Consider the following 24,306-nt stretch of genomic DNA (forward strand, 5'->3'; position numbering starts at 1 on the left):
TGTGATTAAAGTCATGTGGCTGAAAAAGGACAGGATGATCAACCTGGCAGACAAAGCTCCACAGCTCTCTCGTGTTTCTGTGCATCTTCTGAGAGAGGAACTCAGTGTTCTTTGTTCCAGTCTATCTTCTCCAAGATGTCTGCAGGGCGAACAGCCTTAAAAAGGAGACAGCATCTACCTCTGGAGCAAAGGGCAAGCATGCTCACTGCCCATTATCAAAGACTAGAGTTTCCCAAACTCAGCACTCCTCTCCTGTACGGCAACCAGTCATGTGTGCATCACGCGACATGGTAATGCACATTCACTGTATGTGAACGTAGGCATTCCTTCTGTGCCCATCATGTGCCCTTGGGACTTGGAGGCAAGAGAAACTGATGCAAGTACACTGAAGTTTATACTGCTTGCTGGGCCATGGGTCATAAAATCCTTTGTCTCTGACCCAGCAGTCTCCTTTCTGCCAGCATCCATGAAAAGTGGGAGAGGCTAACCTGTTAGCTTACAAGTAGGGTAAGATCTCAGACCCTTCACAGTGCTTGGCACACCCTTCTTAGAAATAGCTTAGTTTCACATCTCAACATTCTTGGTCATTCCCAATGAATTTACCTAAACAATGTGGATTCTTATGCTGCTGGCTATAATACAGTAACTGTTTTTAAAAGACCACAAATCTAAAAGCCTCCTTGATACACTTCTAAAGGGGTAGTAGTCCTAAGATACAGTACTTATAACGGGATAGGAGAAATCCAAAAAGAAAACAAAACATAAACTGAATACAGTAGAACTCATTTGAGACAGAAGCCAGTTTTATAAAACATAAATAATCATTTATACTCCATGATTAGCAATGGATCCTGTCTGAAGTAAACAAGGACAATTAATACAGTACAAGATATTTGCGGTTTTGTTTTTTATAACCCACTAAGCCAAGATTTGTATCTCTGTATGGAACTGATTTTCAAATGAACAGAAATGGTCTTTGATCTTTCTGAACCACTTGTCTTCAAATTCTTCTGAGGATGCAGTCACCAAGGCAGTCAGGGCTACGGAGCCAACACACTTCACCTCTGGGTGAACTTCATCTTTTATTTTTTCTGGGATATCTTCTCCCATAACCTGTAACAGGAGGAAAAAAAAAAACTGTCCCAATTAAAGAGGCAGCAGACATGGAATGCTAGTTATCAACTGTGAAGGCTTTCATTCAAAGGCAGAAAATACTTGAGCAGCCAGGGGACATTCCCAACACATTGAAAAGATGTTTGTTCATAAGTAGTTATCCATCTACGGCCATACCACCCTGACTGCACCCGATCTCATCTGATCTCAGAAGTAGTTATCCAAGGACAAGTAAAATATCCCATGTTTCTACCCTCATTCTCCCCAAGTGAAAGAATCACTTCGGTGCTGCTGCGGCAGCAGTACTATTTGGCTTACCATGAGTACTGAGTTACCCTTTTTGTTTCAAAGAGCATATTCTGTTGGTGAGAATGCAACTGTAGCATGTAGCTGGGCCCACCTTTTCCTGACCCAAAAGGACTCTAATCCCTCTATAACCAAAGCAATCTTGGGGATTTAAGGAGCCCGTTACCAATAAAGGTACAATACTGCTCCCTACTGGTCAGAATCAGGCCCAGATGAACATAGGGTCATGTCCCAAGATTCTGGGTTAGTTTCTTTGAGAAGACATCACCAAGTTAGGTTGTAGAAAGCTTGTACCTGAACCCACTAAGTAAGCAGACTGACCTTGGGTAATGACAATGAACTAAAATTAAGTTCCAAAACATTTCATACCATCTGTCATGAAAGCTTATGTAGTCATGGAGCAGGGATGTTGTAGAGGGAATTTAAGTTCCACATAGATTTGCATTAGATAATCTCCAAGGTTCCTGCAAACCCGGATATTGAATGTGTTCATGAAAACTCAAATTATAATGAATTAGAAGCAGGCTCAAATAATGGTTTTGAGGACTGGGTTTAAATCTTCAGAGATTACATATTGTTTGAAGAAATTGCCAATGAGAGCCAAGCTTCACTAGGCAAGAGTCAGTATTTACTAAAGGCTGGTATTTCACCAGTTCTAAGATACTTTTTTGTTTTTGTATTTTAACATCTCTAAAATCAAGATGTATCTGAGCCAGGTGTTGTGGTTCACACCTGTAACCCCAACACTTTGGAAGGCCGAGGCAGGATGGTCGATTAAGGCCAGGAGTTAGAGAACGGCCAGGGCAACAGAGCAAGATCCCTGTCCCTACAAAAAAAATTATTATTATTATTATTATCATCATCATTTTTTTGAGTCAGAGTCTCGCTCTGTCGCCCAGGCTGGAGTGCAGTGGTGCGATCTTGGCTCACTGCGACCTCTGTCTCCTGGGTTCAAGCAATTTTCCCACGTCAGCCTCCAAAGTAGCTGGGACTACAGGCAAGTGCCACCATGCCCAGCTAATTTTTGTATTTTTAGTAGAAACAGCGTTTCATCATGTTGGCCAGGCTAGTCTTGAGCTCCTGACCTCAACTGATCCACACGCCTTTGCCTCCCAAAGTGCTGGGATTATAGATGAGAACGAACCACTGTGCCCGGCCAAAAAACTTTTTAAAAATCAGCCGGGTATGATGACAACACTTAACTATAGTCCCAGCAGCTACCTGGGAGGCGGAGGTGGGAAGATGCCATGAGCCCAGGAGTTGGAGGCTGCAGTGAGCTATGACTGTGCCACACTGTACTTCAGCCTGGGAGATAGAGTTAGACCCTGCCTCCAAAACAAATTAAAACAAAATGTATTTGATAACCACTGGAGTGAGGCTCTATGTAATAGTGTAAATGGCATCTTATTTTTCTTTTTTTTTTTTTTTGAGACAGAGTCTCACTCTGTAGCCCAGGCTTGAGTGCAGTGGTGCAATCTTGGCTCAGTGCAACCTCTGCCTCCTGGATTCAAGCTAGTCTCCTGCCTCAGCCTCCCGAGTAGCTGGGATTACAGGCGTACGCCACCAGGCCTGGCTAATTTTTGTATTTTTAGTAGAGATGGGGTTTCACTGTGTTACCCAGGATGGTCTTGATCTGACCTCGTGATCCACCCACTTCGGCCTCCCAAAGTGCTGGGATTACAGGCGTGAGCCACCACGCCCGGCAGCCATCTTATTTTTCTTTTAGTGACACATCAAATGGTATGTCTTACAATTGATGATTTCCTGGATTCAGTGAAATGTAGTATTTTAAAATCTGGGATAAAACACCAAAAATGCCTTTCTTAAAAAAAGATAAATGAATAATAGTAAGACCCAAACAACACACTATTCCCAAAAGAGGGATAGACATGCACAATATTTACAGGTGTCAAAAAATCTGCCAAAACATTCAGCCACATAAACATTTTAAACTTCCATATGCCAAAAAAAATCATAAACGTCAGAAAATATAGTAACTATAGAAAGATACTTAAGTCTAATATAGAGAGAACTCTTAAAATTGCTACGAAAAACAGAAAGAATAATGAAGCAAAAGCAAGACTAGGCATGTGACATGATACAAATGGCCAATAAACATGAAAAAATTGTTCATCTTAATAGTAAATAAATATTAATGCCAAAAATATTAAATTTTTATCTACCAAGCTACCAATTTTTAAAGTAATATTATTAAGTTAAATTACATAAAACAGAGGTCAAAATGACTGATTTCACATGGTTCAATTTAATTGGATCAGGGTAGAAAAAACAATGCTTTCATATATTGCTAGAGGATATATAAATTGAACTAACCTTTCTAAATGACAATTTGGAAATGTGCTTTAAGTCTTAAAAATGCTCATATATTTAAATCCAGTGATTCTATTTCTAATAATCTGTTCCAAAAGGTACAAAGGCACATATTGATTTTCTTGCAAGGATTTATTAAAATACGTACTGAGTATTTGTTAAATGTTCAACACAGGGAACTAAGTAAATTATAGTTTGTCCAAAAATTGACTACTATCCAGTCATTAAAAATTATGTACTCAATATTTACGATATAGGGTCATGCCCATGTCATAATGTTAGGTAAATATCACAAAATAGAAAATCAAAGGTACAGTTTGGTAGTTCCTAAAAAAGTTAAACAGAGCTAACATATGACCCAGTAATTCCACTCCTAGGTATATACCCAAAAGAATTAAAAACAGAGACTTAGCCGGGTGCAATGGCTCATGCCTGTAATCCCAGCACTTTGGGAGGCCGAGGCAGGCAGATCACTTGAGATCAGGAGTTCAAGACCAGCCTGGCCAATATGGTGAAAGCCCGTCTCTACTAAAAATATAAAAATTAGCTGGGCATGGTGGCACATGCCTGTAGCCCCAGCTACTTGGGAGGTTGAGACAGGAGAAGTGCTTGAACCTGGGAGGCGGAGGCTGCAGTGAGCCAAGACAGCACCACTGTACTCCTGCCTGGGTGACAGAGCAAGACTCCATCTCAAACAAACAAAAAAAACAAACAAAAAAAAAGAGACTCAAACATACTTATATGCTAATGTTCATAGCAGCATTATTCACAATATCCAAAAGGTAGAAACAACTCGAGTATCCATCAACAGATGAGTGGATAAACAAAATGAGATATGTACATATATATGAATATTATTTAGCTATAAGAAGGTATGAAGTTTTGATAAATGCTAAATATGGATAAACCTTGAAAACATTATGCTAAGTGAAATAAAGCAGACACAAAAGGACACATCTGGTATGATTCCACCTATTTGAAATATCTAGAATAGATAAATTCATAGAGAAAAATAGATTAGAGGTTCTAGAGGGTAGAGAGAGAAGGGAATAGGGAGTTCTTGCTTAATGGGTAGAGTTTCTGTTTGGGGTGATGAAAAAATTTTGGAAATAGTGGTCATGGTGGCACAACACTGTATATGTGCTTAATACCATTGAATTGTACACTTAACAATGATTAAGATGGCAAATTTATGTATTTTATCAGAGTAAAAAAGAAAGAGGGAGAAGAGCAGTTGTTATAGAATAAAAAAGATATGAGACAAAAGGACCTCATATAGTATTTAGACCTTATTTGGATCCTAATTCAAATAAAAGAATTATAAACAGGAAAAAAAAAAAAGCATGTGATCAAAGAATATTTAAGGATACGGGGTTGTGTTATCACAAGTCAACTAAAATTAAAAGCACAAAATAAAGGCCGGGCATGGTGGCTCACGCCTGTAACCCTAGCACTTAGGGAGGCCAAGGCGGGACAATCATTTGAGGCCAGGAGTTTGGGACCAGACTGGGCAACATAGCAAGACCCTGCCTCTACAAAAAATTTTAAAATTAGCTGGACATGGTGGTGGGTGCCTGTAATCCCACAAACTTGGGAGGCTGAGGTGAAAGGACCACTTAAGCCCAGGAATTTCAGGCTGCAGTGAGCTAAGATTATGCACTGCAGCCAGCCCAGCCTGAGTGACAGAATGAGACCTTTTAAAAAAATAAAAAGCACAAAACAAAATGTAATTATAATCTTAATTACAATCCCGACAAAGGTCCAGACATTTTCCATCTTTTTAAAAAGCTCCACTGGTATATCACATGCATTGTCTACACAGGAAACTACTCTTCCACCCAACCAACAGATTTATCAAGCATGGTGAAGAATACAAAGATGCTCAAAACATACTATTACTTACAAGGAACCTAATATCTAGTTAACCTAATAATTAAACATACTATTAATTACAAGGAACATAAGACAAATTCTTATGTCTTTTTACGGCCCAAAGAGCTATCTATTCAAGCAATCACTATCTGAGCTCAGAGGAAGGAGAAATGACCACAGAGCAGAGTATTCCGGAAAAGCTTCCTGGAGGATGTGGAACTTGGGAGAACTAAAAGACTGACCAGAAGTGTTTTTTGGGGTTTTGTTTTTTGAGACGGAGTCTCTCTCTGTTGCCCAGGCTATAGTGCAGTGACACAATCTCGGCTCACTGCAACCTCTGCCTCCCGGGTTCAAGCGATTCTCCCGTCTCAGCCTCCCGAGTAGCTGGGATTACAGGTGCCTGCCACCTCGACCGGCTAGTTTTTTGTATTTTTAGTAGAGATGGGGTTTCACCATGTTGGTCAGGCTGGTCTTAAACTCCTGACCTCAAGTAATCCACCCACCTTGGCCTCCCAAAGTGCTGGGATTACAGGAAGTGTTCTGATGAGTAGTTCCATTTTAGACATTTTGTACTTGAAGTGACAGAAGAGTAATCAATAATTATCCCAGGTCAACCACCTAGTAGGCAATTAATCTGATGTGAGACACATGTCCCAGAGATGAGACTACAGATAAATACTGGAGAGTAATCAGCCCAGAGGTAACAATGGAACCTAGGGGTGTGGTGATGATTTCTGTGAGAGAAAAGTAGAAAACAGAGAGGCCAAGGGAATCTTTAGCATGCCATTACTTATGCTACAGAATAAACCAGCTGAGTCCCAAGAGGCAGAGGAATGTTAAGAAACACAGGAGAAAAACAAACTAGCATAGCCTCTCGGAAGTAAAAGTAAGAGATCAGGCATGGTGGCCCAGGCCTGTAATTCCAGCACTTTGGGAGGCCGAGGTGGGTAGATTGCTTGAGGCTAGGAGTTCAAGACAGACTGGCCAACACAGTGAACCCTGTCTCTACTAAAAATACAAAATTAGCAGGGTGTGGTAGTGCACGCCTGTGATCCCAGCTACTCGGGAGGCTGAGACATGAGAATCGCTTGAACCCAAGAGGTAGAGGTTGCAGTGAGCCAAGATCGTGCCACTGCACTCCAGCCTGGGCGACAGAGCAAGACTCTGTCTTTTTAAAAAAAAAAAAAAAGTCAATGAAGGTTTAAATGTTAGTTTTAAAAAAAATTACCTTTGAATTTCTAAAGTAGTAACAGGGTAGAGCAGGAATAAAATGGACTTGCAGCTGGCAAACACAAGCTACAGACCAGCTCTCCCACTGAAAATCTGACCGCAGGAAAGTCACAAGCTCTCTGAGCCTCAATTCTAGCTCTACTCATCTTCACAAGCTGTTATGATGAATGGAGGAAAAAAAAATAGAACTGCTACACAAATGTAAGCATTCATTCATTCGTTTATTCAGCACTGAAACAAACAATTATTGGGCATTGATGATGTTCAGGCAGGCAGGTGCTAACAAGCACTGACAAGTACATGAAACACAGCCCCTGCAGTCCCACACGCTGCAGGGGAATGCCGATCAAGAGGCCGCCTTGGTGATTGCTTAGTGATCAAAAGGCACACAGAGGAGGGAGACAAGTCCTTCAGTAGATGAAATTTGGCCCTGCTTTTTAAAAAATGCTATCAGAGCCAGGGAAAATATCTATGATGCCTCGTTTCACATAAACCCGAGGGATACACTCACCTCAGCTATCAACAGCAAAGTGTCTTCTTTGAAGCTGAACCCTTTCATTTTATCTTCAATTTCCTGCTGAGTCCTTAAGTTCCTCTCCAAAGCAAACGATGTTTGCTGAGGTTGGGTAAACTGAAGCAGAAGCCTGAAAAACCGAAAAGTCTCAATGCGTGGCAAAAAGTCCCAATGCTTCCAGATAAAGGAAAGCCGCGAGGAAACGTTCAGAGAGCCCAGGTATTGAGTCGGCTGCGAGTCCCGCCAGGTTAAAAAGCAGGTACCCACCCTCACTAGAACTATCATTTCAATCCCTAAAACTTCCAACTTGGAATCAATTGCCCAACTTTACATTGGAGATTCATCTTTTCTAAAATATAAAGACTAAAACTGCTCAAAGAAATCTTCAGAGAGCAACACCTGAAAAGAGCTTCCGGCCTCAAAAGAGCTTCCTGTGGAAGTCAAGGGATTGAAAGGATAAGTAATTTGGAGTGAAAGGAACGAGCCTCCCAATCAGACTCCTCTCACACAGGCCCTCTGGATTTGCTCCTTTGAAGTCAGTGTTCTGTGACCCTTCCATCTCGCTGATCCCCACAGCAACTTGACCGCAAGGACTAATTAGATTCGCTAGCACACTTCAATTACCCCAAGCAGGGCCAAATCTTTGATGACCCTCTGACAACCACTCTGCGATAGCTAACCACTGACTTCCCCGTCATGATCATAGCTGGTCTCCTCTCTCATTTAACTTCCTCCTGTCTTCCTCATTTGGCTCCTTTTTTTTTTTTTTAAATAAATACTCAATATGCAGATTTTCCCCTTTTTTCTCACTGGTACCTACTGCAATGCCCAGAAGCACTCAGCTCTCCGTGCTGTGGAACGTGCCTGACACTACGCTAGGCAATGAGAGATACTGATGAGCAAAACACACTTGCGGCCTCATGGAATGGAAGGAGGGAGACAGCACATAAGTATTTCAGGTAGTGACAAGTGCTATGGAAAAAAACCCAAGACAGGGTGGACACAGTAACCTCTTCAGATGTGGCGGTATAGGCAGGAAGGCTTCCTTGAGATACCAGGCAAGCTATGAGCTACCTGATGAGGAACCAGTGGGAGAACATCTGGGGGCGAGGGTTTGGCCAGGGAGAAGGGGGCTCTGACACAGGAACAAATTTGATATGCTTGAAAATCATTAAGATCACTGTGGCTGGAACACAGTCAGAGAGAAAAATGTGTAGTGAATGAGGTGGGAAAAAAAGGCAGGGCCAATTCAAATCAGACCTTGCAGGCCATGGAAAGAAATGTGGAATTGACGTAAGTGCAATGGGAAGCCATCCGGGCGTTTCAGAAAGGAGCCTGACCTGACTCACAGGTAAAACGATCATCTGTCTGCTTCAGTCTGACCTGTTGACATCACCTACCCGGCCTCGGGAAGCATTCACCTTTGTGACCCCTTTGATGTAACTTGCTTTCCGCCCTCTGGATATCCTCCAGGCACCCTCTGCTCATCCTCCCAGGTGTCCTATCTCAGCGGAAGGCACCGCCATCCACCTGTGCATCCCCGAGAGACTCTGCAGAGACTCTTCCGTTCCCCACACACTCCGCTGGTCACCAAGTCCTGTCTATTCTATCGTGCAGTGACATCCATTTCTTTTTTTTTATTACCACTGCACCAGCCTAGGTCAGGCCCTCATCACCTTCCACTAATTACTCCACAACCTCTAGTCCTTAGCTCCTCCTTCTAATCCAGCATCGCAGTCACCAGAGCTCTCTAAATCACAGGTTTTGGCCGGGTGTGGTGGCTCATGCCTGTAATCCCAGCACTTTGGGAGGCCGAGGCCAGTGGATCACCTAAGGTCGGGAATTCGAGACCAGCCTGACCAACATGGAGAAATCCCATCTCCACTAAAAACACAAAATTAGCCTGGCATGGTGGTGCATGCCTGTAATCCCAGCTACTCGGGAGGCTGAGGCAGGAGAATTGCTTGAACCCGAGAGGCAGAGGTTGTGGTGAGCAGAGATCGCGCCATTGCACTCCCACCTGGGCAACAAGAGTGAAACTCCGTCTCAAAAAAAAAAAAAAACAAAAAACCAAAACCCAAAAAACACACACACACACACCACACACACAGGTCTTATCACATGCTCCTGTATTTAAAACCTGCAAATACTCTTCAGGCCTTCGGCACAAGGACCAAACCCTTGTGACACCGAACATCTTGTGTTAACAATAAAAACAACAAAAATAAAAGTACTAATCTAACATTTACCAAATGCCTACTACATAAAATGCAGGGCAATAAGTACTTTAAATACTTTAATTCTACAACCCCTGGAAGCAGGCATTTTCCCCATTTCTCCATCTGTCAAGATTAAGCAACTAGAGAGCAGAGTTTAAGGAATGTGTGCAAGGTCAGACTGCTTGCAAGAGTCCAGGTTCATCCACTTAGCATCAGCAATTTACTAAGTTCTTCAAAACCAGTTCTGATGCCAAAGTCCTACTTCCTACTTCCTCTGCCACCCTGGCACTGTGGCCACAGCCTACTTTGAGCCCTTACCACCAATGCTGCTCTTACCACCAGACAATGTGACAACACTGTTCTAGAACAGATCCTCTGCCCCTCTGGGCGGTGCTCTTTCTTTTTACCTCGCATGCCTCTTCCCACGTGGGGAATATTAATGTGGAGTGAGCAAGATAAGCTGGAAGAATACAGGGTCTGGAATCAGAGACCAGCTCCAAATCCTGGCCCTGCACTTCACAGCTGCACCACTTTAGGAATGATTTTAATAGTTTCCTCGTCCATCTAATGGGATCCCAATAGGTATCCCAGAGTCATGAGGATTAAAATGAAATAACGTATACAAAGCATCTAGCACTCAGTCAACTGACAAGGGTTCCTACAGGGACCATTCAGCAGAGGCATCATCCCCTCTGTAAAGGCTTCCTCTTTTGGCCACACCAACAGCTCCCTGACATTGGTGCCCCCAGAATTCTGCTTACAGCACTGATATACTATTTAGCACCCGTGCTGGCAGTTACTGGCTAGACATACCATTTCCCTGAGTAAGTGAGTGGCATAAGGGACTGCTTTTTAAATCTTTGTGATCCTAGCACCAAGCACATGTCTGGCACACGGTTGTCATCCAATGTGCCTCTGAACTAGTGACACGGTCAATCTAAACAAGCATCCACTGAATACATTTTAAAATTTGCCAAATACGGCTGGGAACGGTGGCTCACTCCTGTAATCCCAGCACTTTGGGAAGCCAAGGCGGGTGGATCACCTGAGGTCAGGAGTTCGAGACCAGCCTGGCCAACATGGTGAAACCCCGTCTCTACTAAAAATACAAAAATTAGCCGGGTGTGGTAGTGCACAGCTGTAATCCCAGCTACTCAGGAGGCTGAGGCAGGAGAATTGCTTGAACCTGGAGACAGAGGTTGCAGTGAGCGGAGATCATACCACTGCACTCCAGCCTGGGCAATAAGAGCAAAACTCCGTCTCAAAAAAAATAATAATAATAAAATAAAATTTGCCAAATAGATACCACTTCTCAGTAAGCCTCACTGTTAATATTTCTTGAATCCTCCTGAGTTAAAAAATCTGTACATTCTTTGGTACCATTTGAAACATGAGAGACTCTGCTTCTTCTCTCATCATTTATAGAACTGGTCAAGTGTATTCTCCCTACCCTTCCCTCAAACTCTCATACTTTAAGGATAAAAGGTACTTGGTATCCCTAGGCATAAACCATGGCAATTCTCTGTAGAATGAATCAAGCATCATCTACTCCCATTATCAGCAATTCAAACACAAGAGTTGATTTTCTTCTTTAGTAGATTTCTGTGGAATATATGAACAGAAAATTCCTTCTTTAAAATATTTCCTCTCCCTTTTTCAGTGTTTTATACATTTTTATTTTCCTAATTTTTTAATGTTTTCTAATCTTAACATTCCATCTTGGGCAATGACACAGGTTATATTCCTTTTTGTTTCTGAGACAGAGTCTCATTCTGTTGCCCAGGCTGGAGTGCTGTGGTGTGATCTCAGCTCACTGCAGCCTTGGCCTCCCAGGCTCAAGCAATCATTCCATCTCAGCCTCCTGAGTAACTGGACTACAGGCATGCACCACCATGCCTGGTTAATTCTTTTTTTTTTTTTTTTTTTTTGAGACAGAGTCTTGCCCTGTCGCCAGGCTGGAGTGCAGTGGTGCGATCTCAGCTCACTGCAACCTCCGCCTCCCGGGTTCAGCGATTCCCCTGCCTCAGCCTCCTGAGTAGCTGGGACTACAGGCACGTGCCACCACACCCAGCTAATTTTTTGTATTTTAGTAGAGACAGAGTTTCACCATGTTGGCAATGGCTGGTCTCGATCTCCTGACCTTGTGATCCACCCACCTCACCCTCCCAAAGTGCTGGGATTACAGGCGTGAGCCACCGCGCCTGGCCCGCATAGTTAACTTTTTAAAAAAATTTTTTGTAGAAATGGGATTTCACCATGTTACTCAGGCTGGTCTCAAAATTCCTGAGCTCAAATGATCCACCTGCCTCAGCCTCCCAAAATGCTGGGATTACAGGTATGTGCTACCACACCAGCCAACATAGGTTGTATTCTTAAACAAATGTAGTTTTGTTTCCAAGTATTACACGCTAGAATGACAAACGTTCAACACAACCATAGGAAAAATTCAAAAATATATATCAAATGTCTAGCCTAGAACTTTTTGAAGCTTAAAATTAGAAAATAAAGCCTTTACTCTGAGCTGATTACCAAGCGTTGCTTAAGTGACTCTCAGCTTACCTGGTTCGTATAAAAGAGGCACATGCTTTCAGCTGAGTCTCTATCAACACCGTTTCTCTCTTTTCTGCCATATAGTTTTGGATATTTGTCAGAGCTTTCTCATTTTTCTGGCTATTACTGCTACTCGCTTCCACAGAAAATAGAGAGCTCTTAGGCAAGGTTTCAGGAAAACACAAAAGACAGTCTTTTCCTGAGTGTGGAAAGAAGGATTTGATAGTTTTGTCACTTGAGGTGAAACTGTGCTGTTTCTGAGATGACGCAAGTGCTGCTGAAAGAGCTGGCCCCAGATTCAGGTAAGCCTCTGCCAATTTGCCCCAGTTCCAAGGATTAAAAGGATGCAAAGAAATCAGTTTCTGCAGGCAGAAAATTGTTTTCTCCAAGTTCTGCAAACTTGAACAAATAGCAAGCTGGAGGTAGAGTACTGTGGTTAAATGGTCTGTGTTTGTTGCTTTATTTTCCTAAGGAGAAAAAAAAAGGTTAAGAAGTTTAAACTTCAAAGCATTTCCCATATAAAATGAGAATGCCTAAAAACCCAAGTTGTATATGTTATAAATTAGAAGTATCTTTCAGTAGCTATACGAGTGACCTAAATATATTTCAATATATCTCATGTTTGAAACCGTAAGCCTGAGATATATGCTATCTAGAGAAATAGTCACCAGCCATTCCCAAACATCCTAATGTCATAATAACTTAACAATTCCTAGATGGTGGCCTGCCAAATGTTCAGCATCAAAAACATAAATATCCATTTATTTCCAATTTTTATTATAATCTTTACTGTCTTCAGCCAGATATCTGAAAGACCCAGCCAATTTTCTTAGATCCTGGCCTAATGATTCCATTGTAATATTCAAGGCTTTCTAAAAATCCAAATGGTAATTTCCTTGAGGATTTGAACAAACTCCACTTCCAAATTTTATTTGGCTTAGACATTTTAAACAGGATAGCCCTGAAGCTCTCCATGCTTCATGACACATTCTAATTGAATCCAAATGCCTTCCCTGGTAACCATTACCAAGGTCAATTATTATTTTTGGCCAAAGGGGTTGCTTAGTTTCCTTTTGATCAGAAAATCCTTTTCAAATCTCCTTAACCAGCGCCACTATCTCTTGCCTAACTTGCCATATGGCAAATGTCCTCTGGGTTAGTAAAAACAGGCCTGCTTTTTGTAAGTTAAAGTTTGCGGAGAGCAGATGGCAGACTCAAATTACCTTCAAGTTGATGTGAGGTCTAAGGAAAGCCTGGCCTGCAAACGTCCAGATCAGGCTCCCTCACAGAACCACACTGAGCATGAAACATGAGCAAAACTACCTGGTGTACAGCCCCAGGAAACTGTACACCAGCAAGTGAAGGCCTGTGGGCAGCTCTAAATATTCCCACATTGAGTGAAAAGATAGGAGATAAAGCCCCATACAACTGATTTGGTGACACTGTACCTTCCCAAAGACAGAACACATCTCGTTTTATTGTTACTATTGTTTAGCATCTGTCCTCCCCAACAGACCATTTAGCTCCATAAGAGCTTTTGTTCAATGTAAATTCCTAGTACAGAGCACAGCTCCTCAGCCATCACAGATGTTAAATCACGTTTGAGTAATGACTTTTCTAAAGTCAAATCATGTCATTTATAAGGAAAACAACATGTATAGACTACATCTGTAACAAATGCTACCCTTCTTCTGTAACCAGTCTATAGGGCTTTATATTGTTCAAAAACCTTTTTTTTTTTTTTTTTTTTGAGACGGAGTTTCGCTCTCGTTGCCCAGGCTGGAGTGCAATGGTGCAATCTCAGCTCACCGCAACCTCTGCCTCCCCGGTTCAAGCAATCCTCCTGCCTCAGCCTCCGGAGTAGCTGGGATGACGGGCACCTGCTACCATACCCAGCTAATTTTTGCATAAAGTAGAGACAGGGTTTTGCCATGTTGGCCAGGCTGGTCTCGAACTCCTGACCTCAAGTGATCCACCCCCCCCCCCTCGGCCTCTGAAAGTGCTGGGCTTACAGGCATGAACCACTGTGCCCAGCCTCGAAAACATTTTGATATTGAGAAAGCAAGTGTGTGTTAGGGTGGAGGCTGTTACTCACAAACTATGATTCTGATGACAGGGTTTTGTTTGTTTGTTTGAGATGGAGTCTCGTTCTTTTGCCCAGGCTGGAGTGCAGTGGTGTGATCTCCACTCACTGCAATCTCCACCTCCCAGGTTCAAGCAGTCCTCCTACCTCAACCTCCCAAACAGCTGGGACTACAGATGCCCACCACCACACCAAGCGAGTTTTTAAAATTGTTATTAGGGATGTGGTTTCACCATGTTGGCCAGGCTGGTCTTGAACTCCTGACCTTCGCCCACCTCGGCCTCCCAAAGTGCTGGGAATACAGGCATGAGCCACTGCGCCCTGCCAATAGTAGGGTTTTGAGAGGTGGATTAGTAAACTCCTTTCTGGAAATTAAATTCTGTTTAGGCCGGGCGTGGTGGCTCATGCCTGTAATCCCAGCACTTTGGGAGTCCAAGGCGGACGGATCATGAGGTCAGGAGATGGAGACTATCCTGGCTAACATGGTGAAACCCCATCTCTACCAAAAATACAAAAAATTAGCCAGGTGTGGTGGCGGGCACCTGTAGTCTTAGCTACTCAGGAGGCTGAGGCAGATGAATGGCATGAACCTGGGAGGCAGAGCTTGCAGTGAGCTAAGATCACGCCACTGCACTCCAGCCTGGGCAACAGAGTGAGACTTCATCTCAAAAAAAAAAAAAAAAAAAAATTCTATTTAAATGACTTTGAGTGATTTTTCCAGAATACTGCAACTCCTTCTGTATAACAATAACATGATGATGACAGTTAACATTACTGAGTGTTTACCCAGTGCCAGGCACTATTCTAAGTGTTTTCCTCATTTAATCCTCCTGACAATTCTTTAAAATAGATTCAGTAATTTTCCTGTTATAGATAAGGCAACTGGGTCACAGAGAGGTTAGATAACTTGCCTGGCATAATATGGCTGGTAAGCAGGACAGCTACAGTCAGTTATACTAAAAGTCAAGGAATAAAAGGTACTTACGAAGAGCTGATATGGCCGGGCAAGGTGGCTCACCCCTGTAGTCCCAGCACTTTGGGATGCCAAGGTGGGCGGATCACTTGAGGTCAGGAGTTCGACATCAGCCTGGCCAACATGGTGAAACCCTGTCTCTATTAAAAATACCAAAAAGGCCGGGCGCAGTGGCTCATCCCTATAATCCTGGTACTTTGGGAGGCTGAGGCGGGTGGACTGCCTGAGCTCAGGAGTTCGAGACCAGCCTGGACAATATGATGAAACCCTATCTCTATTAAAAATACAAAAAAGGCCGGGTGCAGTGGCTCATCCCTATAATCCTAGTACTTTGGGAGGCTGAGGCGGGTGGACTGCCTGAGCTCAGGAGTTCGAGACCAGCCTGGACAATATGGTGAAACCCCGTCTCTACTAAAATACAAAAAATTAGCCGGGCGGTGGTGGCGGGTACCTGTAATTCCAGCTACTTGGGAGGCTGAGACAGGAGAATCGCCTGAACCCAGGAGGCGGTGGTTGCAGTGAAACGAGATCGCGCCACTGCACTCCAGCCTGGGCGACAGCGCGTGACTCCATCTTAAAAAAAAAAAAAAAAAAAAAAAAAAATTTAGCCGGGCGTGGTGACACGTGCCTGTAATCCCAGCTACTTGGGAGGCTGAGACAGGAGAATCGCTTGAACCTGGGAGGCAGAGGCTGCAGTGAGCCAAGATCGCACCACTGCACTCCAGCCTGGGCAACAGAGCAAGACTCCATCTCAAAAAGAAAACAAGAGCTGATATATATATGTGCGCTGACTAAACCCACCAGGCACTAGATGAGCACTGCATGTACACGATATATTGTTTTTCTCCTTAGCATCGAACCCAGAACCAGGAAAATAGTAGGACTGAAATGTTTGTTGAGTGCTGAGTGGATAAATGAAAAGGATTCACTTACTACCAGAAAGCCATTTTCTTACCACAGTTACCACATAGGCATACCAACTACCATAAGAAAATGTTCTAATTATTTAAGAAATAAGTCCTACTATAAATTTTATCCAAAAATCATGAAAAGAAGTGAATGAATTTCAGCAGAAGTTGTGAACAGAAAATGTTCGAATCTTGATGGTCACCCCGGGACTTGCTGTCTATTTTGTTCAATGTTACATACTACGACAGGTCCCCCTACAGAATGTGAAAAGACGGTAACCACTGTCACAAAAAAACAGCTATGGGCCAGAGCTAGTAACAAAAGGTGAGGGTCCTCAGGTAGAGAAGAAATTTAAAAAAACAAAACACAGCTTACCAGGAAATGAGAATGCCGTGCAGACACGCAGGGTCTGCTGAGATCATGTGCGAAGCCCATAGAAAGGGGCGAACCCCACAAGACCACTTTCCACCTGACAGTCCTGCCCACCAGGTTGCCAGGACGCCTGATGCACAGTTCTGAAAGTCCAGGGTTTTCTGACTGGTGTTTCTCCTGCCTAGTAACCATCCCCAGCACCGGAGACCTGGCATCGGCTGATTGGCAACAGATCCTTCTCTGAGCCACCGAAACAGATTCCCTAAGCTAGAAGGAACCAGAGGATGACCCAACCCCTGCCAGGAATCCAGCTGCCACTATCTTCAACAAAGAGGAGGAAGCACAACAGTGACGTGCAAGAAATACCGAGAAAAAAGGACAGTAATAAAGGCTAGAGAAAGGCACCGGAAGGGCTAAGAGCACTGTTGATTTGCGGACTGGGGAGACTAGAAATGAACACAATAAAATCCCATCAAGTTAACTGCTCATGCAAACGCTTCCTTAAGAAGTCGATTTATCTTTCAGCTTAAGCATTAACCCCCAATTCGTAGAGAACAGAAAAGAAAGAACAAAACACAGCTGTTTTCCATGTTCTTAGAACAATTACTGCCAAAGTTTCCTCGAATTGCAAGAGGCTGAGGTCCTATGCGGTGTAGGCTTAAGCAAGCAAAGGTTAGGGATTTCTTAGTTAATGAGATGGCAGATGTCAGCTCAATTGTGTGCATACATACGTTAGGCTGATCGCTGGGCGGTACATCCACAGAGCTCAAAATCGGTGCCACAGTGTCTCCTTAATTCCTTCCAAGGAAGAAAACTAGTCGATTTAGACTAATTCCCATATAAAATTTAGACAAAAATCAATACAAATAATGCCTTAACCTAGAAACAAAAGCAATAAAATCTAGAACTGGAAAGAACTGCCTTTCTTTATCCCTTAAAAAAAAAATTCCGCTTCAGAACGTGTGGAAAAAGGCAATAAAATTTTTTTTTAAAGAAAAAGAAGGCCGGGTGCGGTGGCTCACGCCTATAATCCCAGCACTTTGGGAGGCCGAGGCGGGCGGATCACAAGGTCAGTTTAAGACCAGCCTGACCAACATGGTGAAAACCCGTCTCTACTAAAAATACAAAAATTAGCTGGGCGTGGTGGTGCATGCCTGTAATCCTAGCTACTCAGGAGGCTGAGGCAGGAGAATCGCTTGAATCTGGGAGGCGGAGGCTGCGGTAAGCCAAGATCACGCCACTGCACTCCAGCCTGGGTGACAGTGAGACTCTGTCTCAAAAAAAAAAAAAAAAAAGAAAGAAAGAAAAATTCCCTCTTTTTCTTCAGCGAGACTGCCAAGCTCCAGATGCAGAGATGCAGATCTTTGTGAAGACCCTCACAGGCAAGACCATCACCCTTGAGATTGAGCCCAGCAACGCCAAAATTCAGGACAAGGAGGGCATCCCACCTGACCAGCAGCGTCTGATACTTGCGGGCAAACAGCTGGAGGATGGCCGCACTCTCTCAGACTACAACATCCAGAAAGAGTCCACCCTGCACCTGGTGCTGCGCCTGTGAGGTGGCATTACTGAGCCTTCCCTCCGCCAGCTCGCCCAGAAATAAAACTGCAACAAGATGATCTGCCGCAAGTGCTGTGCCCGCTTGCACCACCCCGTGCTGTCAACTGCCCCAAGAAGCGCGGCCACACCAACAACCTGTACCCCAAGAAGAAAGTCAAAGAAGGCTCTTCCTTCCCCAAAGAGCGGCGTCCTGCCCAGGCCTCATGGCCCTGAGGCCTCAATAAAGTGTCGTAAAGTGTCCCTTTCCTTGACTGGGGAAAAGGAAAAAGAAAAAAAAATTCTGCAAATTCCACTTAAAAATAAAAAGGACTATTAAGTGTGGCTTGGTAATGAGTATTTAGTCATTTTGTCGGGGGGGACCTTTTTTGGGCTTAGAGAAATACATGTTCATTGTAGAAATTTTGGAGAACAAAGTCTAAAAACAATCTAATGAAGAAAACAGATCACTCATAGTCCTTCCACACTGAATGTTACTCCTAACAAGAGAAAAACCTCTGCAAAGGAGATTTTCAGGCAATAAAGAATTTTGAGCATGACACAAGAAAAATATTACAAGAAAATGATTATGTCTAGGTTCCAAGTTGTTCATCATAATAAAACTCTCACACCCCTGACAATTTTCTTCTGCTTATCCAAACCCACAGATTTTGCTACTAGCAAGAGGTTTGTTTTGTTTTCAAAAAATACACCATTCGACCACCCTTATAGGAATGTGTGTGAAAATAAGCAATAAAATCACTCACCAAGTTTGCAGCAATCTCTAGCGCTTCCATATGCCTACCCAGGTGAGCCAGACACCGAGCCTGACCTTCCTGGACATCCCTTTTCATGGCAAAATTGGTTGATGACAATTTTTCAGAGATACTGGAATACTCCTGCAGTGCTTTCTGGAAATTATTTGTTAAATAAAGAAATGAAAGGAGGAAAACATAACAGAAAAAAGGATTCAGAATAGGGGTGATTTTTTTTTCCTAGGTGGAAAGTAATGTTATAACTGACCAATGAATTACATGAATATTTAAATGAATTAAAGAAGATTTCAGTATTCTAGTGATATGGTTTAGCTGTGTCCCCACCCAAATCTCATCTTAAATTGCAGCTCCCATAACCCCCACATGTCGTGGGAGGGACCTGGTGGGAGATAACTGAATCATGGGGGTGGGTTTTTCCCATGCTGTTCTCATGGTAGTTAGTAAGTCTCACGAGATCTGATGGTTTCATAAAAGGTAGTTCCCCTGCACACACTCTCTTTGCCTGCCACCATGTAAGACGTGACTTTGCTCCTCCTTCACCTTCTGCCATGATTGTGAGGCCTCCCCAGCCATGTAGAACTGTGAGTCCATTAAACCTCTTTTTTTTTTTTTAAATAAATTATCTAGTCTTGGGTATTTCTTCACGGCAGTATGGAAATGGACTAATACATCTAGTCAATCCTATTTTCCTAAAAGGTAGAGAAGGAATGGCTAGAGAATATAATCACTACTACTATGGAAAGCATCATGATATAGCAGAAAGAACATTCTGGGACCAAATATACCAGGCTTTGAATTCTGGTTTTGCCAATAACTTACTTTATAACCTTTTCATTAGCAAAATAAAAACAGGATTCTCATGCAGATGAAATGAGATACATATGTAACACAATCTAACATCTAGTTGTTAGTTCTTTCTTTTTCTTACACATTTTGGGGTGACTTGCTCCTGTGGCTCTGTGAAATGTCTGTGCTAGAGGGTCCTAAGTAATGAGGAGATTCAGAACCTTCAGGAATAAACCTACAGGGACCCCAAAGAGATCCTTTTGTTGGAGTTACAGGAAACAAACAAATCATACAGAGCCAAGCAGAAAAGAACAGAAACTTGGGAGCCTCAGATTATAAATACACATCACAAAAGATTAAACTCATCTTCATAAACACCACACTAACTTGGTACACTGTTATTTACATTTGCCATAACTGATAAAACAAGAGCCCACTTCAAGTACCACCATCTTCTATATGTTGAATTCTACCTGATACTCTTGTCGTCTGTAGGCCAGGTCTCCTTTGAATTTCTTGAGAGTCAGCACTTCAACATCATCACTGCTTTCTGTTTCTTCATAAAACCACTTGAAATCACGAAAACAGCCTATTACAGAGTGAAGCTATGCTTTTCCACCTCATATTCAGAAGCAATTTCCCATAATATAATTGATTAAACATCAAAAAAAGACTTCTTCAAGATGAGACTCAAGAGAAACACACTGACAAAGAATGAACATTTTAATTATGGCTCCGTTTTTATTAAAATGTTCACAAGCTGGTCAGGTGCAGCGGCTTACACCTGTAATCCTAGGACTTTGGGAGGCCCAGGTGGGTAGAATGCTTGATGCCAGGAGTCTGACACCAGTCTGGGCAACACAGTGAGAGAAAAACCCTATCTCTACAAAATATTTAAAAATTAGCTGGGCAAGCCAGGCACAGTGGCTCATGCCTATAATCCTAGCACTTTGGGAGGCCGAGGCCGGTGGATAGCTTAAGCCCAGGAGTTCAAGACCAGCTTGCACAACATGGCAAAACCCTGTCTCTACTGAAAATACAAAAACTAGCTGGGCATGGTGGCGGGCGCCTGTAATACCAGCTACTTGGGAGGCTGAGGCAGGAGAATTGCTTGAACCTGGGAGGTGGAGGTTGCAGTGAGCAGAGATCATCCCACTGCATCCCAGCCTGGGCGACAGTGCGAGACTGTCTCAAAAAACAAAAACAAAAACAAAAACAAATTTAGCTGGGCACGGTGGCATGCATCTGTAGTTCCAGCTGCTCAGGAAGCTGAGGTGGGAATACTGCTTGAGCCCAGGAATTTGAGACCAGCCTGGGCAACATAGGGAGACCTCATTTCTACAAAAAAAAAAAAAAAAAAAAAAAAGGAGCCAGATGTGGGATGTGGTTACTTGGGAGGCTGAGGTGGGAGAACTGCTTGAGTCTGGGACTTGGAGACTACAGTGAGCTGTGTTCAGGTCACAGCACTCCAGCCAGGTCAACAGAGACCCTGTCTCAATTAAAAATAAATTTAATAAGCAAAAAAAAAAAAAACATTATCACAGGTAATAAGCACATCAATAACATGATACCTCTCTAGAAAAGCAGCACACAACTGTATGGTTTTATCTGCAGCATTTTCAATACATAGGGCTGTGGTGCCTGGGAACCTACATTTATCTAGCATAGTTCACACTAGTTCTTTATTTATATATTTATTTTTTTGAGAGTCTCACCCTATTGCCCAGGCTGGAGTGCAGTGGTACGATCTCGGCTCACTCAACTTCCACTTCCTGGGTTCAAGCGATTCTCATGCCTCGGCCTCCCAAGTAGCTGGTATTACAGGTGCACGCCACCACACCCAGCTAATTTTTGTATTTTTGTTTTGTAGAGATAGGGTTTCACCATGTTGGCCAGGCTGGTCTTGAACTCCTGAGCGCAAGTGATCCTCCTGCCCCTGCCCACCTTGGCCTCCCAAAGTGCTGGGATTACAGGTGTGAGCCACCACACCCAACCCACATTGGTTCCTTAAAATGAGACATGCTTTCTTGTAGATAAATTTTAGTGTGACTGGAATAGGGATTGACAATTCTTTACTGAAAGGACATAGGAAAGAAGAATTATAGATATGGTGCTATTATGAAAATGTCATAATGGCAAAAAACTAGAATTTCAGCAAAGGAGACAGAAATTAAGGCTAGAAGGAGGCTCCAATGCAACCAAATACCAAAAACCTGTAGGAGAGAAGTCTGAGGAAATGCCCATCTGGGATACTTTATTTGCTTTTCTACTGATTTAAATCCTATGGATAAAAAGGTAAGTGAGACTGAGATTGCTTGACTATTGAATAAATAATGTAGGGAAAGGCAGTGGCTTATACCTGTAATCCCAGCAATTTGGGAGGCCAAGGCAGGCAGATCACTTGAGGTTAGGAGTTCGAAACCAGCCTGGCTAACAACAGTAGAGAAACCCTGCCTCTACTAAAAATACAAAATTAGGCCGGCATGGTGGCACACGTCTGTAATCCCAGCTAGTTGGGAGGCTGAGGCAGGAGAATCGCTTTAACCCGGAAGGTGGAGGTTGGGGTGAGCCGAGATCGCGCCATTGCACTCCAGCATGGGCAACAAACTCCGCCCCCCAAAAAAAGAAAAAATCACTTGATTTTAGAATTTGTATTAAATTCTATGCACCTGTACAGCACATCAGATCTGACAAAGTATTTTCATATACATTATCTCATTTCACTCCCACAATAACTCTGTGAGCCGCACGTATTATTTTTCTGAAGGGACAAATAAGGAGCTGACAACTTCAAGGCAAGTGGTAAAGCCAACACTGGAATTCAAGAGTCCTATCTCATAACCAGAGTTTTTTTAAATGTTCTGCCACGTGATTTCCAAGCCCAATCCCTGTTTTCAGTCTACATGATCCAGGGCTGAAGGTAACTTTGAAAGATCGTATGTGATAAGGAGAAAATGTAACTGAAATAACCAAAAACACAATTCAGTAATTATCGAGTGCCTGGCATCTTATCAGTACAATTGTAGGAACGAATGAGACAATATATGCGAAGGAACCCACCACAGTGCCCGGAACACTTCCGTATTTTCCATAAATATTAGTTTTGACTGATGAACTATCTACACTCATGAAAGAATAGGAAGTAATACTCTACTAATTCAGAAATATTCGCGGAGTCACTATTATGAATAAAAACTGTTAGGCACTGCCAAGGGCATCAAGAACCCATGCTGGTGCGATCATTTAGCACTCCGGGTCTCAGGACTTTGTGAGAATACTGACAAGTGCTTTAGGTAGAAGCTAAATAGAGGGAAAGGGGCCAAAGACAAAAATATTTGGCTGGAAGACGAAATCAGAAAAGACTTCCTAGAGGAGATGACATTTAAGATGTGCCTTGAAAAACGGATATAACTGAAGGACTTTAACCATCAGCGCGGGGTTGGTACGGGCAAGGGGAGCTCGCCGAAGAGGGAGGGGAGAGTGGGTTTGCCGGAGGTCACCGTTTTGGGGGGCCTGACTGCCCAGCTGTAGGAGCAGTGAAGACAAACGGGAGGTACCGGAGATTTCAGGGCAGGGGCGTGAGACCAGCCGGCAGCAGCCAGGCCGGCCAAATGCCAAGTGGGAGTCAAGCCGCTGACAACGCGGGAATTCTCGCCCATGGACCCGGAATGGGGCCTGGGAAAGCCGCTTCCCCGTGGAGGCGGAGGGACGGTGGGGAGGCGGCGGGCGCTGGAGCCTGCCAGGGTTTGCGTTCGCGCGGGCGGAGGGGCCGGGGCCCGGGCCGAGGCCCCGCGGAGGGCGAGGCCTGGGGCCCGGGATGAGGCGAAGAGGCCCCAGCTTCTCACCTGCGGCTCGCAGAGCTTGGCGCAGTAGGACACGGGCGGTCCTGACCGCCGCTCTGGCCTCTCCTCGAACACCGAGTCCTCGAACTCGCCGCCAAACAACCAGCACCCGGAATCCATCGCGCGCCCGCGGCGGGGGCAACGAGGAGGCGGGGCCCACCGGAAAAGGCGGGGCTTCCACGGCCCAGAGCGCGGCACGCTGGGACTTGTAGTCTTTGAGGGCGACGCGGGGACGCGGCCGCTGCTGGTTGGGAGTAGTGGTTGAGCTGAGATGATTATCTGACCCACTAACTGACCGAACCCCAGGACGGAGGTTTTGACTTCTCTGTGTCAGGAGATGGACAGAATGATCCTTACTGGCACGCATCAAAAAACACGCTGGCCCCAGAGTAGCTGTTTAAAACTCGCAGGTACCTTTTTAAAAATTAAAATAAGAGGCCGGGCGCGGTGGCTCAAGCCTGTAATCCCAACACTTTGGGAGGCCAAGGCGGGCGGATCACCTGAGGTCGGGAGTTCGAGACCAGCCTGACCAACACGGAATAACCCGGTCTCTACTGAAAATACAAAAATTAGCCCGGCGTGGTGGCGCGTGCCTGTAATCCCAGCTACTCGGGAGGCTGAGGCAGGAGAATCGCTTGAACCCTGGAGGCGGAGGTTGCGGTGAGCCAAGATCGCATCATTGCACTCCAGCCTAGGCAACAAGAGTGAAACTCCGTCTCAAAATAAAAAATAAAATAAAATAAATAAAATAAAATAATTTTGAGACAGAGTCTCGCTCTGTCGCCCAGGTTGGAGTACAGTGGCGAGATCATGGCTCACTGCAGCCTCGAACTCCCAGACTCAACCGATCATCCTGCCTCAGTCCCCCAAGTAGCTGGGGCTACAGGGGTGCCC

At 43.9% G+C, this 24,306-nt stretch overlaps 1 protein-coding gene and 1 pseudogene across 1 annotated transcript; one reads left to right on the plus strand and one right to left on the minus strand.

The window, feature by feature from the left end:
• Positions 1-785: 785 nt before the first annotated feature.
• Positions 786-23,564, minus strand: C7H8orf76 (chromosome 7 C8orf76 homolog). Its single transcript, XM_054497486.2, has 6 exons — positions 23,416-23,564; positions 20,044-20,139; positions 18,776-18,919; positions 12,145-12,602; positions 7,364-7,496; positions 786-1,113 (listed from the first exon to the last, which is right to left on the minus strand). The coding sequence occupies exons 1-6, from the start codon at positions 23,530-23,532 to the stop codon at positions 919-921; spliced, it is 1,143 nt and encodes a 380-aa protein (XP_054353461.2). The 5' UTR covers positions 23,533-23,564; the 3' UTR covers positions 786-918.
• On the plus strand, positions 17,794-18,245 carry LOC129042884 (ubiquitin-ribosomal protein eL40 fusion protein-like; annotated as a pseudogene).
• Positions 23,565-24,306: the final 742 nt, after the last annotated feature.

Source organism: Pongo pygmaeus, chromosome 7, assembly GCF_028885625.2.
Source record: "Pongo pygmaeus isolate AG05252 chromosome 7, NHGRI_mPonPyg2-v2.0_pri, whole genome shotgun sequence".
Classification (NCBI taxonomy): domain Eukaryota; kingdom Metazoa; phylum Chordata; class Mammalia; order Primates; family Hominidae; genus Pongo; species Pongo pygmaeus.